This window comes from Pipra filicauda, unplaced genomic scaffold, assembly GCF_003945595.2.
Source record: "Pipra filicauda isolate LSUMZ 115617 unplaced genomic scaffold, ASM394559v2 scaffold108_size2327098_pilon, whole genome shotgun sequence".
In the NCBI taxonomy this organism is placed as follows: Eukaryota; Metazoa; Chordata; class Aves; order Passeriformes; family Pipridae; genus Pipra; species Pipra filicauda.
Window position 1 is genome coordinate 175358 of NW_024103529.1, and position 19666 is coordinate 195023.

Genomic DNA, 19666 nt, shown 5'->3' on the forward strand with positions numbered 1-19666 from the left:
TGTACCAGGTATGTTAGTATTTTACTCTTGATCCTAGTGAAAAAGGGAAAAAGAGTAGATGCTTTGAGTCAGCAAATATCAGAAGGAACATTTATGTTACAAGATCTCTGTAGAATTCTTTCTTGCTCTTCATTTCACTTATAAATCATAGCATGCTGTTTTAGGCTGCAAATGTTCTTATTAAAGCATTGTCTAAGAAGATGTACATGTTTTCATTTAGCTCTCAAAATTAAAATTACAGACTTTATAGTCTTCTAAAACTTACTGTATTAATTAATCTCCCAAAGTAAAATTGGAATGAGTGTGCTTTTGAAAAGTGCAGCAGGGAAGTATAGAGACATGCTGTGCATATCTTTTTGATGTAGCTCTACGCCTGCTCCACCACAGAAATGCTATTTAATTACAAGGATTCTTGAGAAGCTGCATACCTGTCAGGTTGTTTTTCAGTTATATAGATAAACATTATGTAGACAAATGTAAAATTACAATAAGAATAATATAGTGCTCAGTTTTGATGTATTTGTGAATCATTATGCCCTCCATTTCAAACAGTAATGATTAATCTATTACATTGATTTTTTTCCTTTGTGATAACAATAATGACATATTCCATTACAATAACATTAAGGGTTTAAAATATTTTCCCGTAATATTTAATTAGTTTACGATAAAGTTTATTAATATAATTAACTTACTCTATGTTTTGCAGAATACTCAAACAATATGATCATCCTAATATTGTAAAACTTATAGGAGTTTGCACACAACGACAACCTATTTATATCGTTATGGAGCTTGTTCCAGGTAATTTTTTTCTCCTTTTTTTGCAGCATATTTTCATAAGTATTGTTTCTATAATGCAAAATGTATTTTTTTCTATTTGTCTTTTTCTACATTCTTGTGACTGACCTTGAAAGTCGCCTGTGTTGCAAAATCTTTGGAAACACTGGGTTCTATTAGATTGGAGAGGAGTGAGCTCCACAAATCTATTGTTTTACTGTAGCCTTTCAAGACAACAGAAGCTTCATTTTTCCTGTGACAAGATATTAAATGCTATTTCCTTTAACAGTATAATTAGGTAGTGAAAGTTAAGATGTGTTTAAAGAAACTTCATGTCTGTCTTGAGTGTATCAGGTTTGGTTTGTTTTCTTTACCAGAATGTACTGTTTAGTTTATGAGTTCCTCTTGATTTATTTTTGGCATCTGGAGTTCATTTTATTTGTCAGTGGCTGGAGAGAATTTTAGATTGTTGGGATGATAACAGATTTCAGGCAATTGTACCTCTTTGTTGATTTTCTTAGCAGCTGGAAAATGTGTTTGTTTGCTAGCCGCTAGTACTGCTTAATATGCAACACTGTATTTGCTTTATATATCACTGTATTTGTCTTCAAAACTATACAGTAAGAAGGCTTTAAGAACCATTTTATTCATAATACTTAAATTGTTTATAATTCTTGAATGCTGACCTTAGTACAAGAGCACTGATGAAATATTTGACCTCGTGGAGTTTTCTGCCTTTATTCAATTAGATTATATTAGATTATTATATTTGTATAAGTGAATAACTTTATTAAAATGAAGACTAAAAGCAGTGTCCTCAGTTTTGAGGAGTACTTTGATAATCAGCTTCTCCAAATATCTCTGAAGGTAAAAGTAAATCCTGATCTTTTAATACCTTTATCATTCTGGTTCAGGTTTTTCAGAACAAGGAGTTGAAACAATGCAATTGAGGAGGAATTAGTGAGAACTTCTCTCTGATTCTTATGCCTATTTTGCAGTCCAAGTCTGTCCAAACATTCTTGCGTTGTCTGACTCTGAATTTGCAAGAAAATTCTTGCAAAGAAGATTTTTGCCTTGTTTTGAAGGTCTGTTAATCCTCTGTCTTCTCTGCCTGTATGCCCCCATAAAGACTGTACAACATCCAAGCCATCACACTTTCCCATGGGCTCTTGGGAGCACACTGTGAGAGGGACCAAATCAGCAGGAATCCATAGGGATGCCAACCCTAAAGAAATTGATAGAGGAAAGACAAATTACTTAGATCAGTTCAGAGAAGCAGTAATTCTGATGTTACTGTTTTTCTGTTTTCTAATGGCAGGTTTGGATGAGATTACAAAAAATGATAGTTTATAGTGCCCTGACTTGGTATTTAAATCTGCCCCTTAAAGAACAGAATAGTGGTAAACTTGCCTTGCACTCAACACTTACCTTTCTCAGTATCTTCATTGTCTATGTTTAAATTTGTTTATGCTTGAAGGTGTTTAGGCAGTTTAACTCTACATTCTGTTTAATAACTAAAAATGTCATGGTTTAGCTTAGAATTGTATTCTGTGAGTGTATGGCTCAGAAGGCAGGTAATTAATAAATGTCTAACAGTTTTTTCCCTGAGGAAAAAATTAGAAGCATCTTCATAAAACTAGGGATTTCTCCTGTTTTTTTTTCTGAGTTCTGTTTAATGTTTTCAATTTTTCTGCTGTTTTTATATCCCAAATAAATGTAGGCTATATACTTACTGTGTCTTTTGAGACTGCAGTGATGTGGTTCCATAGCAGCTAATTCTGCTTTACATTCCAGATTCTGATTTCAATTCAGAGTCTTAATTTATTCAGATATTAAAAATATTTTTGAAACTTACACTGTGTGTAGAGAGGTACTACTTTGTTAGTGATTCTGCCATAAACTGTCTCTGCAGAGAAATCGTTTTTCTTTGTTGCAAGTGTAAATGGGATTAAAAACTACACACGTGGATAAAGTCATTCAATGAAAACAAGAGAGAAAGGTTGGAGATGCATTTTAAGCATGTATCCGTCCATTGAGATGCACAAAAATAGTCCAGATGTTGCCAACAAATAACACAGAAATAAAGAAAGTTGACAAAGACAATGACAAAGACAATTATCCTTTGGAGGTAGACCCCTTTTCTTGTGCGGGGAGGGGAGATGGGTGTTAACATAAGTGATGTGTGTCCTAGAGTGAGAATCACGTTGATAAAGAAATGTCAAGATGGGTGATGTAGCAAGGTTTAACTGAAATAATAAATAATATAGCAGAGCATATTGTGGAATCGTAGCCAAAGTGAAAGCATAGCTGAAAAATTATATATGTTAGTGAAAAAGAACCATCATTTACTTACTATTCACTTGCCGTTAATCATGCTGATCTCACTATGTGTGTCCACCCAGTGTCAATCCACCATAGATTACTCCAGTACAGAAAGACAGACTTGGTTATCCTTTTCACAGTCCACGACCTGCCAAGAAATGAGAAAAATATCTTAATATATTATATGTATTTTAGAAATTCTCTTTCAAGGGATGACATGTAGAAAAATACATCCCATCTCTCTGGCATTGGCTGGGTTGTAGGGACCAGGTCTCTTCTCTCCTTGGTCTTGTCCTACACGTCTTTCTGCAGGTTCCTCTACAAGTGGGAAGGAACGTCCTGTAAGCAGAATGTGGCATCTTCTTCTAGGGTTGGATAACTCTAGGCCTCCTCATTTCTCAGTCAACATCTAATAAAAAAAGCCGATCCTTCAAATTGAGAAAGGAGAAGCCCTGAAAAGACAGAACTTGGGCATTTTTTTGTATTTGTAACCATATTTTTATGATGGTACCATTGATGATGACATGAACTTAGGATGCTTTTTCCACTAGATTGAAAACACAGGAATAAGAGAAGCTGCAGAAGTCTTATATCAAGTTAAGAGAGTCCAGTAAACTGGTAAAAGACAATTTGTTCTGAGGACTCAAAGTTCATAACAACTGTTTAAACAAAGATGTATTTTACAGTTGTCTAATAAAATATGTCCTGTGAGCATGACAAGATAGGACTCTTTCTTACATTTTAAAGAATGTGTATTGGGAAACATGCATTTTGATATGGGAAAAAGCTATTGGAATATTTTTTAAAGGGCTGAGTTCTCCTGTTTCTGGGTTAAGCAGTTGGTACTGTTGCCCAAGTAAAGATGTGTAATAAATAGTTTTTTGAATACAGAAAAGCATTTTCTGTCAACTGTTTTTTTATTCTTTGTGACATACATACCACAAATAATAATCTCAGTAAGTTGTGATGACTACCTACTAAGTAACCCTCAATCAGTATTCCAAAGAGCATTATTTGGAAGGTATGTGCTTCTGTTTTGTGTAGTGCCCAGTTTAATTATTATACAATTTAGATTTATTATTGCTTTCTAAAAGCTATTCTTCTAATTGATTAAAAAAATAAACTAAAATATTAATTGTCATATATGAACAGAAGCTAAAATGCATGTAGGATCAATTTCCTTCATGTGCATGGGGAAAGTTACATATATACAAGAAATGTGAGGTTAAAACAGCAGTCCAGGAATTTGCAATGAGAATTTGCAATTACTGAAAAATATTTTTTTTTAAATCCTAAACAAATTGTCTTCCCTTTCCTCCCCAAAATGGCCAAGATAGTAATTGAGATCGAGTCAACAAACCCTTACTATTTTTCTTATAAAAGTGTGATATATTTTTAAATTGATATCTATACAAATCTGATTTGCAGGCTTAAGCTATGATAGCTACCTGCTGTGAAAAAGCAATTTAGCCGAGCAGATGGTTTTAAAATGTTGATTTGTGATTGTGTAATGGATAAATTTGCAATAACCTTTAAAACACTCTTGTAAATAATAAATTTTATTCTTTTTACCCTAATGACATTGAAATATTAACTAAAATTAACTAAATATTAACTGCCCAGATCCTTATAAGAGCCTCTCACCTACCATGTAACAAAAAATAACCTGAATTTTACAGTGCTGTAATTTTTTCCTCCATTAAATTTTTAGTGGAATAAGAACGGAGAAAACAATTCTGAAATTATCTTTGTATTAAAGCATTTTGTTAAGAGAGAACTTTAACATATTAGAGTTTTCCTCTTCTTGTATGTTACTTACTTTCTCTATGAACTTTGACCTGAGTCTTTCCCGTGGACTGCAATTCTTGACAGACTGCTCCAGCATGGGTCCGTTCCACAAGGTGCAGTCCTTCAGGGACTGATTGTCCCAGTGTGGGTCCCCCATGGGGCCAAAGGTCCTGTCAGGAGCCTGCTCCAGTGCAGGCTTCCCACAGGGCCACAACCTCCTTTAGACATCCAGCTGCTTCACCGTGGGCTGCTCCACAGGCTGCAGGGGAATCTCTGCTCTGGCTTTTGGAGCACCTCCTCCTTCTCCTCTGACCTTCATTTCTGCAGGGCTGTTCGTCTCACATATTCTCACTCATCTCTTCTCTGGCTGTGTCATGATTTGAGAAAACCTTCCCTTCTGGAGCTGGAAGATGGGTAGCTGCAGGGGTGGTGTTTTTGGTGCTGAGCTAGTTATATCTTGGTATGCCCCTGTGGAAATGACATATTCACATACACACCAGAAAAGAAGCAGTTGGAATTAGGGAAGCCATGAGGTGAGAGAGATAGCAGAGGGGCCGGTGGGCCTCCTCGTGGGGGCCAGGCCCCTCTTCCCCCCCAGGCTGGGCTGCAGGGGGCCCAGTGTGGTGTTAAAACTGGACTGGGTGCTGTGGCCAAGGGCTGGGGGGTTTTCACCCCCCACTGCCAGCAAGAGACAGCAACATGGGGCTTGAGTGGCCAGCCAGTGGCTGGAACCAGGCCCCCGGTGGGCAGGCACAGCACTGGAGCCAAGCCAGCGCAGGCCAAGGGGTGGCCTGCAGTGGGTCAGGCCGATAGCCATGACCCTGGAGAAGCAGCGGCAACACGCAGCCATGGAGTAGCCCGGGATGGGCTAGGGCACACAGCCATGATGCTGAAGTGACAGCAGCACGCAAAATGCAGAGCGGACCTGGAATGGCCCAGACGGTACCAGCGTCCAGCTGTGACACAGCAGATGGAGAGAGGTCTGCTGGAGCGTTCTTGGGGTAGGGACTTGAGCCAAAACCCCCAGAACCCTTTGACCCGGGAAAGGCGGGGTGGCCTCAGGCTTAGAGGACCTCCTGAAACTCCTGTGGAAGGAAATCTTCATGGAGCAGGAGATAAAGACTTTGAGCTTTAACTCTCTGTACTTCGTGGTGAAGACCATGGTGATAATGAGCTGTTTCCCTCAAAGCCCATGAGCGGGCCCTTGATAGCATAACTGAGTAGCCAGAAGTGGGGGCAGATCCCCACACCCTACAGAGGAGAGAAGAATTTTCCAACTACTATGAATTAGAGCTGTGGCCCTGAAAGTGAAAGGACTACTTTTTCTCCTCCTGGACTTTATGAGGGGAGGGAGGGGTAGTCTGTGTAAATACATTGTTTTATCATAGGAAGATTAGTTAAGATTGTTGTATATATATTACTATATAGTTTTTATTCTGTTAACAATAAATGTTGATGTAATTCCCCCATGCTGAGTTTGTGCCTGTGTGAAACTTCCCTCACATTTGGGTGAATTTGTGGGGGGTTTGAAAACTGGCTTTTGGGTCAAACCACCTCAGGCTGCAATTGCTTCTGCACAATAACTTTTTTCCTTCTTAAGTATGTTCTCACAGAGGAGTTACTACTGTTGCTGATGGGCTTGGCCTTGGCCAGTGGTGGGTCCACCCTGGAGCTACCTGGCATCTGCTCTGTCAGATGTCTGGCAGCTTTGCATAGAAGCCACCCATGTAGTGCCCCCAACACCAAAACCTTACCATGCAAACCCAATACAGATTCTCAAATTTTTGTATCTCACCCAAGATTTTCATAACTTTCGAAACTTCTGCTTAGAAAAATTAGTCTGTTGTAACGTTTTAGTATTATGAAGAACTGTAATAATCATATAGGTTGCTGTAAGTTATTTTCTTTGTAATACTCTTGCTTTCTTTTTACTACTTAATAATGGAATGTCACCCAAGATGGTTTCATAAGGTTTGTTGCAAAGGTGATATCAGATGGAGTTTTTTTTCTGATATCTTTGGATATAAAAGTATGGATAGTGCATTATTTCATAACTTAGTACAGTAACTTTTCAATAATCTTTTGTAATACACTTTAAGTATGCAGTTTATCCCAAGAAAGACAGCAGAAGTTAAAATGAGAATTGCTAATGAATTTTGGGAAGAGAAATCCTAAGATTTGCAAAATGCTTGGTCTTAGTATGGCACCATGAGTTTGTATTGTCTTATGGACTTGACTAATCTGACTGAAAAGTAATGTGGGATTCCAGTCTTAAGGTTGTTCAGTGAATTGCTGCCACTGGAATTTACTAATGGAGATAAGCCTTTGTAAGGGATGGCTTCCAAAATGAGGAACAGCAGAACTTTGTGTAAGGTATGGTTTATAGTACTGTGTGAGAAACCAGGTAACTTTTCTCTAATGCCAACTCAGTCTGAAAAACTGAGCATTTTACTCATATTTTCTGTGTTAATTCATTAACTTTTCTTTGTTCTGTGTCTGTTTTCCCAGTGGGGTTTTTGTACTTTATCTTGCATTGTTGACCTTAAAACTGAAGAAAGAGAAATAATGATGAGGAGCTGCTTTGGTGTTCAGAACAGCAAAAGAACTATTTGCCATTGTCCCTTAAGGCCATGCAGGGCATAAGGAGATTTCATAACAGCTCATTTTTAGCAAATTTAGTTGGTGATCAGAAAGACTGCCTGGAATACTGCCAGAGTCCAGACCGACAACCTGAGACAAATGGATGCTGAATTTTTTGGGGGAGGTGTGAAGGATACCAGGAAAATGCTGAAGGGTTTGACATAGCCTGCTTCCTGTTCTTTTTAAAGTGAACTCAGCATCTTTTCATGGAAAAAGACAGAAAAAGAAAAACCCCTTCTTCCTTTACCTGTTCTCACTATTATCTTCCTGGTCCCAACTTCTCTCTTAGTGATCATGGATCACAAACTGGGTTTTAATTCACTGATGTACTCATGGTCACTTAAATACATTTTCTCTTGCTCATAGTTTATCCTGCAGTCTCCCATGTAATCAAAAAGAAACTACAGGAATCCCTTTAAAATTTTGAATGGTTTTTTATCTTCCTTTGGGGGGAAGTCAAAAAAGTCAAAATCAAATGTAATCTGTAAAATGCAAAAAACAATCCTAAGCCACAAAATTCTTTCTTCTCCTTCTTTATATTCATTTAAATATACTTGAATTTTAACTTGTCCTGAGAGGATAATTTAATTTAGAGGTAGGAGCTTGGCATGTTCCTGAAATGCGTGCTCTGGAATAGGGCATTTTGAAGATAGATGTGGAATACTGTGTGTGCTGGTTTAAAAGTTAACCAGCAGGGGAAATGAACTCAACTCAAAAGAGAGATTATAAGTCAGAATAACAATTTATTAAAATAATACAATAAGTACGATTATACAGACAAACAGTTGGTCTTAACCCACAAAACCCAAATGTATAACCCAGCACCCTGGGGCATGAACAGAGTGGTGTTCTTTGAGTCCAAAATAAAGGGAGAGGGGGAAAAAAACCTGCTGGTGGGAGAGCTGTTGCAGTCTGGTCAAAAGTGGTGATTGCAGTCCAGCTGAGGGTGGTGAGCTGCAGTCTGGTTGAGAGCGGTGAGTTGCAGTCTTCCTCTGGATCCCACGAGTAGTAAAAAGGTTCCAAAACTCCAAGTTTATATATTCTCCAGTTCAGGCAGGAATGCTCAGTCCTTCCCTCAGAGCAGGGAATTCCATAGAAGGGTGGGAGGACAGCAACATCTTCCTATCTCGCAGGCCTCTTAACGCCTAGCTTATAGCCTGAGGAGTCAGGCTGCTCTGGGCAGAGGGTGTAAATGCTCTATTGATAACAGTTTCTGGGAAATGGCATGGAAGGCTATAGAATACACAGTTTTGGGTTACACCCATCCAGTGATGAATCGGTCCCAGCTGTTCTAACTAGGACACTGTGGTGCAGTTACTACTTCATGCAACTGTTTCAACAGTTTATCTTGTAGAATCTTCCTTGATGCCTCTGTCCCTCCAGCAAAGAGTCTACACGGGCAGTCAAGATAAGCACCATCATTATACCTGCACCAACTCTCTTTGGAAGGATTTATTTAATTGAGAGTCAATGCAAACATCTTTATATATACCATTGCTTGATTCAAGGTAGTAGAAGGAAGCTTGAAGTCACACATTTTGTGACTTGCTCCTTTTAGTTGTTGGCCTGTTTAATAATAAGTTGATAGCCTATTTTCGTTTCAGGTTTCTATATATACAAACATTTATTAACCATTAATAGTTAAAATTATAACTCCAGAAATATTTTGAGTGCATTTTTGTTTTGTTATGTAAGGCATTCAAAAATTAAGCAATTCAAGAATTCCGTATTGTCTGTTGAGTTTTAATTTAGCTTCCTCTAGCATATACATTATATGCTAATATAATATGTTGTGAGTCTGTTATGTATTTTTATATTATGAAAACTAGATCTTATTTCTGTACCAGGTCCTTACCTCACTCATACAGTTCTAAGCAGTTTTCCAGGAGTTGTTTCTTGTCTCCCAATCCATTCTGGGCCTGTAGACTGTATTCAGTCTGTTCTGTCAGTGATATGCTCTGGGTGTGATTCCCTGCCGTCAGTGGGCAGTTATGGAAATTTTTCATTCTAATACTAAATGCATTGTAGACGTTTTCCTGGAGTACTAATGTGCATTCCTGATGCCACCACAGAATTCCTACTTGATGGTTGCAAAAAAGGCAGCTCTCTATTTAACTGGGCAGTTAGTATGTGTTCCTTTTATTTAGACTCATGCTGACATGCATAGATGTTTTGAACGCTGGCAGCTGGAGACAGGTAAAGCTGTGCTTGTACGTATAAACAGCTGTGGAAATATCCAGTAGTCTAATAGTACATGAGGGTTGCTGGAATTAGGTTTCAACTATGTTCAGCTTATATGTAGACATATGTATCTGGCTTCCAAGGTGGAGTTCAGCAAGGTCATAACTTCCTACTTTGCTTCCATATAAGGTAACCTGTTCAGATTTGTTCTGAATCATTTGGGATGCAAATTGCCTGTGCTGTTGATGCAGAAACAAATCAGAGGTGACAGGTTTTATTAGCTCAGGTGCAGCACTGCTTGATGTCAACTGCACTGACTCACAGGCACATTCAGAAAGAGCATAGCCATTTCTGCAGTGCCTGTAACCATTTTTGTGGAGTCACCATCCCTGGAAGTGTTCATAAAATGAGTAAACCTGTCACTTTGCAATGTGGCTTAGTGGGTGTGGTGGTATTCAGTCAAAGGTCTTTCCCAACCATAGGAATTATGTATGATTCTTAACCAAGCTCTGGGGTTACTTCTCTAGCCTGTTCATGCTGTCCTACCTGCAGCTGAGTTTGATCTGGCCTGGGTTACTCACTCTGTGTCTTCTGAAAAGTGACTCCATTGCTACTTTCTGTATGGTACAGCAGTTTTTACTTCCACAGGGCATGCTAGGTCAGAAGCATTTGCAAATAAAGCCCAGTGTTCTGCCTGACCTATCAGGCTCTCCGTTTGGCCTTCGCTGGAAAAGAGGGCTACATGGCATAAATTGCAGAAATACCTACAGATCCATTGTAGCTGGCGCTGAGGTAGAGCTGGTACAACTTACTAAATCTTAACTGATTTTTATAGAATTGCTATTTTCTGTATGTAGTGATACTTTAGGATATAGTACCAAGTCACAGCTGACTTTTTGTATTTCTTCTGTGATATGCACGGAAGCCAGCAAGCCCACTTAGAAATGAAGTCTCAGTTGAGACTGAAATATGTAGAATTTATTTATTGATATGATTTACTATTGCATATTATCTGAGTTTTTTTGCTAAATGAATTATCATCTTGAGTAAAGAAGAGCAGATGCCAGGAGCAGCTGAAATACATGTACATTGGCTTACCTGAACCTAAGATTAACCCTCCTGACTCGGCAGTGTTGCTGATTTCATACACAGGCTTGGAATGCTAATTGATGCTGAAAAAAATCTGAACTTCTAGTTTCACATTGTATGATTCAGCTGCTGCATTTTCTACTTTGGTGTGGTTTTTTTCTATTTCCTCTGTTTCTGGAGGCAGTGAGATCTCTATAGAGATAATGCGGGTTTTTTTCCTGATTGCTTCTTTTTCGCCCTTAAAACTTTACTGAAGTTTTGCATAGCTATATCATGCATCCTTAGTAGCTGTCTTTTCTCAGCAGATTTCAGATCACTGTCCTATCTTGTAGTCAGATTCTGAATCTTTACTGCATGCTGTCAAAAATCAATATAGAAAAAAAAAATTCAGTCAAAATCTGGTCAAATTCCGCTTAGAGATAACGTGCAGTGATCGCAACTGTCTGGCTTTGTTTTCCATTCATTTCTTCTTTTTTCCTCTGGTCAAATAAGTTATTTTCTCATTATTGCCTGTTGGTTAAGCCACCTTCTGTCTACTCTACAGTTTCTCTTCACACAGACTCCTGTCTGCTTCTCTAGTTTTTTTCTCTCTCTTACTTTATCCTCTTGAACTCAGCTAAGCATCCAGCTTCCATTTTTCTATGTGTCTCTGCAAGTTGCTGTGCTTCTGCCTCCCTCTACCACCTTCTCTCTTGTTGGGCACATCAGGAGCCAAACATCCTCATATGGCTTCTCTCCATGTGTCCAACCTCACCCTCTTCTCACTGGCCCTCTTGCAGTACACGCACATATGAATACATACAGACCCCACTTCTTCCTCCTTTCCCTTGTTCTTAGTCCCGTATATTCACATGGGTCTCTGCCTCCCTCTTCACTGCATGGATTCCAGCTGCAAGAATATTAAGAGGAGGAACAGTCAGATTCTTTTATTGGGGTGTAGGTGGTGGTAATTAAAAGTTCCTTTCAGCTCAGAGCTTCTCTGATGAAACAAAACCAAAGGTCTGCTCTACAGTCTTCTTTTATTGTAACATTTCAGTCTAGAGTTTGATTTTTATATCTTCAAATGTTTCAGGCATTGATATTATTATTTTCTATCAATATTGTACCAAAAAAAATCAGCAAGTGGATGAAACTAACAACCAAACAAAAAACTAGTGAATTGTTTCGGTAGCTGCAAAAACCTCTACATGCATCTTATTTCTTTTTATTTGTTGGTATTCACATTATTATTGTAATTGTAAGTATTGTAAGTAATTGTAGCTATTTAGTGTCTTAGAATTTAAAAAAATGCTCATTGTTTTTCTTTACATTAAAAAACCTCTGTTCTTTATAGCCATTCTTTTTCACATCAGCTATCGTGACTCTCTAATCTGGAATCCTTTTCAAGGCTTTTGATTATTGATTTTTAAACATCGTACAGTTATAGGAATTAATTGTTGAAGACCATCTGGGGAAAGATGATTTTCCTTTTAGTTAGTTTCTGAAGTAGGTTTCATGTACCCACTCATAGTCCTGTATCCTTAGAGCCACAGAAGAGTTCAGGTAGTCTGGGTAGCATTATTTTGGCAGCACAGAAGACAAGGCATGCAAGTTATTGATGTCTCGCTATGATTTCTGGCTTCTTTTTGAGACGTGATGAGAGACTCAGTTTTGGACAATTATTTATGCCACTTGGGACATTGGCTTCACTCTACAGCTTTTTTTGATCCACCTGAAATCTAAAGCAATACTGCTGACAATTGTCAATATTTTCCTTATTTTGATTATAGGTCTATAGCCTGTCATCCTGTAAAAAGGAAGTGAAATAGCACATATAATGTGTTGTAACCTTCTTTTCATCTTCATTTTATTATAGTGCAGTTATTTTGTGCTAGAGTCCTCTCCACTGTGGTCTCATCACAGATTGTCTGCTAAAAAGTCATCCACAACAGAGTTCTGGTGCAAGCTGCATTTTCTCTGTGTGTGCTTGTTTGTTGCTGCTGCTCATGTCCTTGTGTCTCGATGCACACCATTCTTTTAACTCTTTTTTTTTTCTTACTTCATCTTTTGTTTTCACATACATGCATTTCAACTCAGACTTGATTACTACCATTGTTAATATTACAATGGCACAGTTTACATTATTGTAACATCTTTTTTTTGCTTTGCTTAACAGGAAAAATGAAGTTTTAAATGATTTCACAACAGTACTCTGTAGGCAGTTGAAAAACCTTGGGTTTATTTATCGCTTCTGCTATTACATATGTAAAATAAAGGAATTAAAAAAAAAAGTGGAAGAATTGCATTGCTCACAAATGATCCATTAACTGAAAAGTGAAGGCACGGTATTTTAAAGAAAATGAGTGCTTCAGCATTTCTAAACCCTTGCAATTATTTGTCAAATAGCTGCTTACTTTCTTAAAAAACTGTCTTCTAGAATTTGTTTGTTTACATGCATGTTTACTATTTTAAATTTTTAGTTTTAAGTAGCTATGTACAACATGAAGTTTATGCTGTAAAATACAGCCATCGCTAGGAGTTGATGATATGTGTTATTTTCACACACTCAGAATTTCTGTGTATGTTGGGAAATAGTCCCCATTCACAGCAAAATGCATGAAGGTCTCTTTTCAGAAATCCATTTATAACAGGCTGCTCTTACGGAGTTCATGCTTATGAACTACATTTTGTCATCTCCTTAGTAAAATAATTCTGTTGTATTAGACAGGCAGTCAGTTTCTGCTTGGTGATAATATTTAGAATGGTCTAATTTTTTTTTTTTGTAGTTTGTAGAGTTGTTGGAGCACACCTCATTTCCTGGTAGTCTTGTGGGCCATTAACTGGATTAACAGGTAGCTGTGCAGAATGCAATGGAAATTCCACATACAGAAGAAAACATTGCATACTAGTTTTGTATCATTTCTTTCATAGTCTAATTGGTCTATTTATTTCATTGTTATCAATAGCTGTTATACTGGAAATAATGCTCTGATGCTATGTGCTGCAAATAGTGAATTAGGGCTTTTTATATTTAAACTTATTTTAAGAAGCACATAAAGATATTACATAGCCACAGTTCTACACTGAAGAGTTTGTAGTGAAGTCCTCTTAATTCAGCTTTGAAAGTATTCATGTGTATGCTTTGCTGTGAAGACGAATAGCTGGAACATTGACCACAGTAAAATTCAGAATTTACTTAACAGTAATTCTGTTATGTAAAGAACAGATGCTTGAGGATAATCAGATATAGCCTAACATGATATATCTCGTACAGAATGAGATGAATATCACTTGACTCTTTTATTTTGTTTGCAACTAACAGCACTTTTGAATTAATATTGAACAGAATATTTAGAAGACATTTTTCTAATCTCTATGCAAGGACAGATATAAGAAAATAAAACAGCTACTGAAAACTCTGAGACAGATTAAAATACTTTTATTAAAACTAGTTTTTGGTGATAGGCATCAAGTACACTGTATACAGCTCAAAGTATACTCTGCACGTTTTGCGTAAAACTTTAGAATTTGATGCAGTGCATTGCCACACAGGAAAATTAGCAAGTCTAAATGACTTCCTGATTGTATTGGATTGCATTGGAAAGGTACAGGCTTGAGCTCTGTGAGTTTGACATATTCTGATGTAAGGATCTGAGAAGTTTTTAATCCTCCTCAGAAATGAATTGATGAAAATTAGGATCTTAATCTGATTGCCTGAGCATATTGGAAACAATTTTATATATTATTCTGAAATTTTTTAATGGATATGGTTAGATTTTCTTTTGATACCTTGTTGTCTTTAGTAGCTTGTTACTTGAGAACAGATTGCTTTACTGTTGGTTGAGGAGAGAAATAACTTATTTGTACAAAAAATTTGTACAAATTGTGAGGAATATGAATTTAGATTTAACACTGTTGTTGTTGTTATAGCAGTTGAGAAGGGTTTGTTGTTAGTTTGGTTTTGTTTTTTTTCCCAGACTGTCAAAGTGATCTAATCTGTCTTTTCAGTTCTTCCTGCAGTAAATTGTTAGAAACTCTCAGTCTTCAATAAGGAAACATTAGTTGATTTAGAGTAGGGTTATTTTAAGATGGTCTTATATGTTTTTTTAAGTTTCCTTGATTTACTGCTCTCATGCAAGTAACACCACAGTTTTTCAAGATTGGAAGACTTCACATTCATAAAGGCATATAGTCATACTTACTAATTAGAAGATGATTCCTATGTACAGAAGAGTGAATTCTCAGTATATAAATAAAATAATTTTCATCAGCTTGTTGTATGTGTTGAAGGGGGGAATTGCTTAAAAATTATTTTTAATTGACTGCTGTAACCAGAATAATTCTGTTTACATATGTTAGAAATGACATGTATTTAATTAGAGTGTTTATCTTACTTCTCTCTGGCAATACCTACATTTTGCCAGTTATCAGACTATTTCAGTAACCTCTCAGATTAAAGAAAAGGTGATTACCCAGTCCAGTTTGCAGTAGTGATTTGTAATTTCAAGATTTCATTAAAGTTTAAAAGTCAGTATCCCAAGATTAACTCTAGTCAGACTTTGGAAGACAAGACTACCAGGAAATCAGGTGTGCTCCAACAACTCTACAAACTACAAAAAAAAAAAAATTAGACCATTCTAAATGTGTGTAACCATATTTTGCAAAACAGAGGGTATTTGAAATTGGCTTTAGAGTCAAGGATTTCCTGTCTGTGTGTTACTCAGTCTGGGAGTAAAGAGCAGCTCCAACTCCATGTTTGAAGGGCATTACAATTACTCTTCATAACATCAGAGTTTTTTCTTCAATATTCTCTTATTTTATTTTTTACAATATGAAATACAAATAGAAATGGCCTCCTAAAAAGAAAAACCCATATGAAACTTTTAATATATATTGTCATTTCACATTGCAAAGAAAGGCAGTACATAAAATTGTGTAACAGTGCATGATTGCAAGATATAATCACTGTAGTCAATTCAGTCCTCACCAAAAAGAAACAAATACTGGAGCAATAACTGGCTACACACTGGAATAATGAAATATATTTTATTTTCTGGATCAATAAAATATATTTTAGAAAAATCTTTAATACAGTTATGTCAATCCAAACATGTCTTTGCAGTGTTTGTTTAATATCTCTCTAACTTATTTACTAATACAGTTTTCTTTTGGAAATCCTCAGTGCTGACCCCTCTTGTTCTTTAGACAAGAGGACGACAACTTTTGTTCCTCCAAGGCAGAAGACTGTGAAGTTACAGTAATAGCTGTTCACCTTCCATTGCCCATGTCAAATGTTCAGTTAACATTGCACAATTCTACATCAGTGCAGAATTTGAGAAACATCACTGCAAATGATCAATTAAAAATTAATTACTCTCATGTAACTAATAGGACCTCTTTAATAGGATCTCTTTATTCACAGTTGTTATAAACAACAGTCATTCTATGATTAGTGAATAAGATGTATCACAAATTATCAATTGTTTTTGTCAACAATTTTTATGTGAGTCTGTATTTACTGTACACTGGTGAAGACTTTGGGTATTCTGTGCAGTTTTCGCTTTTAAGCATCTAATGTTTAAGGGAAAATGCATTTTGAAAGATGGGTTCCTTCCTTTTTCTTGGACCAACCTCAAATGGATGGAATGAGAACAGCTAATGACTACAGTTTGTTTGGTGTTGGAACCCCAAGAGAGAAATGTGAGTATCCCATCAGTCGTATCTCACTGTCCATCTTTCTGTTTTTCTAGGAGGTGATTTCCTGTCATTTTTAAGAAAAAAGAAGGATGAGCTAAAAACCAAACAGTTGGTGAAATTTTCATTAGATGCTGCCTCTGGTATGGCTTATCTTGAATCTAAGAATTGTATACATAGGTAAGGAAGATTTTTTTTTTTCTCACTGTTGTACCTTTACTCATTGGAAGTGCAAGCTGTTTAACTGTATGTGGTGCTTATTATCACAGGAGTGAGCCCTACAATTTGAAAAAAAAAAAACAAACACTTTTTCTGAAAGTAGATCATTACTTACTGCTTGTCTAATTCAAAACTATTTTGTTCATTTTGGTAAAAATAAGTACTACATTATTTTATCTCTATAGTTTGTTGCTATTAATATAAGTTCAAAATTATTTTTCACCATAATGATTTGCATTATAAGGAGCATAATTCATAGAGTGACAGTGCATTATGGCAAGAGACAGTCTGTGAGGTTTACGTCCTGTCTGAAATCTGCAGATACTTGCCTGACCAACAAACAAGTTGTTACATTTGAAGTATGTTTCAGAAAAATCCACTGGTTTCTTAGATAATAGAGAACAACTGAAGTTCTGTATATTAAAATATTAATTGCCTGAACTGCTTTCTCTGCAATACAGATGAATATCAGGCATTATGCTCTTGGAGTATATTATTTTTGTTCCTACCATTCCTTTTTCTTGTTTCTTCTCCAGTTTGACTCTGTCATTACTCTACTTATACTCTACTTGTATCAAAGGGAATGTGGTTAGTTTCCACCTATTTTTCCTCTCAGAACAGCACAGTATATACCCTGCTTAATTCTGTGGCTGAAATATGAGATGTAAACATGATGATAATCCACTTTACAGAAAAATTAGGAAGAACAAGTTTTCACCTGTAATATTTAAGAGTTCCACTTTGCAGAACATTTTTAGGTGAACTGTGTGCCACCTCACTTACATAATCAGTCCATTTCATAATTAGCACCCTTCCGGTGACAGCTGTTATTGGAGATCTGAGTGGCATTTCTCATGGATTTTTGTCAATAGTGAATTGGTCAGTTGCATTTATGCAAGCCAAGTTAATTGAAACAGCTCATGGTGTAAAATTGAAACAAGATCATGCTATGTAAGAAATACTGAGAGAACAAAACTAACTCATGATCTAAAACTATGGAATATTCCCTTAGAGAAATTCCAGAAAAGTGTTGTAAGCATTCTGTCATGGTAGAATGTCTTCAGCCTGGCTCTGTTTGTCAAGAAAACAATGACATAAAAATCAGAGCAAGTAACAGCATTAGTGATTTACACTAGTCTCATAAATGCTCCAGTGCTTAATAATTTCTGTAACTGTCAGATCAGTCTTAAATCTGAAGTGCCTGTTTAGAGCTCCTGTTTTCTTAGAAAAGGAAAGCAAAGGTAAAAATAGTAGCTGGATAACTAAAGTTTGTCACTGCAGTTACTGGGGGAAAAAAATCGGTATTTATTAATTAAATGATAGTGTGCTGCCTGCAAAATATTAATAGTTTTAGAAAAAATTAGTTGGCTTTATTTTTTTAGCTCTGGAAAAAGGGTATCCTTGCCACATCTATGTGGAATAGTACTGTTCTAATTGTTGTAGATGTCTGTGGCTTCAGTGTATCTCTGAAATATCCACTGTCAGTTGGTGAGCATTGAATAGGAACAGCTAGTTCTTTCCCCCTGCTTACTTTTTAGCTTTCAAAATATTCACTTAATTTGTTTATTATCACAAATTGTAACAGGAGATTCTCAGAGAGAGCTAGCACTTTTCCTTAAAGGCAAAACCAAAATTTTTAGTAAACCTATCCTGAATAAAACTATGAGTTTTAAAGTGCAACCAAGCAAATAGTATGTTCAAGAAAACTGCTTACTTTGGTAAAACACACAGTTTAGTAAATCAAAATATACATTTTCAGAATTTGTTTGTCAGTCTTATTTTCTGCAATATTCAAGATTCTTTTTGGGTTTATGTTGTTAGGCATGGCATGTGCTTATTTTATTTATAAGCTAATTCTTCTGAATTTGATAGAGAGCAAATGGGCTAAGCAGTAGTTAAAAAACCCTAAGTTCTTTTGTTTGTTTGAAGGTCCATAGGCTTTGATTACTATTCCGTAAAGATCAGTAATGTATAATTAGAAATAGTTTCTGTTATGTAAATTGCAGTAAAATGAAATTTTTTTGCTTCACGCTGTTGTCTTTCTGGAGTATTCAATTCAATTTGTTGATTTAAGGATTTGTTCAGAATGCCCACATATATTTCTAGTAATTTAGTTGACTATAATTTAATACCATGCACATTTGACTATCTGCTAATGTGAAACTAAAGACTACTCATCAGTTTATTACATTTATTTTTAGTGCCACTTTTTAATTGTAACTGCGCTAGCTATACTTAGATTTTATATTTTAAAATTCTACCTAAATTTGTACTGGATTTCTGAAGTTGCTGTTTGAGTTATACTTTGACTTAGCCTTTCAGTAGTTGGGAGAGTGCAGCAACTAATGTGATGTTTGTTTTTTCTATTTTTTTGTTTGTTGTGCTGTTTCTGTAGCTGCAAATACAAAGTTAAAATCTGTCAGACTTAAGATGCTTAATGCATCTAAGTGATTATTAAGTGATTATTTGATCTACATTTTCATCTCCTCCAGTGTCCAGATACCACTTTTTCTTTACTCTCTCTGTTTCTGTTTAAAGAACAGAAATGACTTGGCTTAAAAGAAAAAAAAAAAAGCTGCATGAAAAGATGTTATTAAAAAAATAAAAACAGTGGTTGAACATGCAGAGAAGAATGTAGTCATTTCATCTCCATTTAATTAACATGGGGTTGAAGAATTGTTTCTCGTTTTTCATTTTTACCATATGCTATTGTTTAGGTAGTTCCATTTTTCTGTTAATTAGAAACAGAAGATAAGGATGGAGATGTGATAATTTCAGTTGGTTTAATAAGCATTTGTGAGTAGCCTTCTTTTCCAGTTTTTGATTTACATGTGACAAATTAATTTGTCCATAATTTATGTTTATTTTTCAAACCAATCTCATGGGAGTACAGGAGAGAAGCTGCAACTATCCTGACTCAGGACTATGTGCAGGGTCATCTTTCACAAAATGAGAGTGACTTATTTGTAGTATA

General features: G+C 36.2%; 1 protein-coding gene across 3 annotated transcripts in view; it reads left to right on the plus strand.

Moving 5' to 3' along the window:
* FER (FER tyrosine kinase) overlaps window positions 1-19666 on the plus strand; it is a 140159-nt gene that overhangs the window by 83201 nt on the left and 37292 nt on the right. For 2 of the 3 annotated variants that reach the window (XM_039380640.1, XM_039380647.1), the window contains exons 15-16: window positions 710-804; window positions 16530-16653. In XM_039380640.1, the coding sequence (XP_039236574.1) occupies window positions 710-804; window positions 16530-16653 (219 nt within the window). Of the gene's footprint in view, window positions 1-709; window positions 805-917; window positions 1029-16529; window positions 16654-19666 lie in introns of those variants that run through there. The other variant, XM_039380652.1, reaches the window with a different exon arrangement.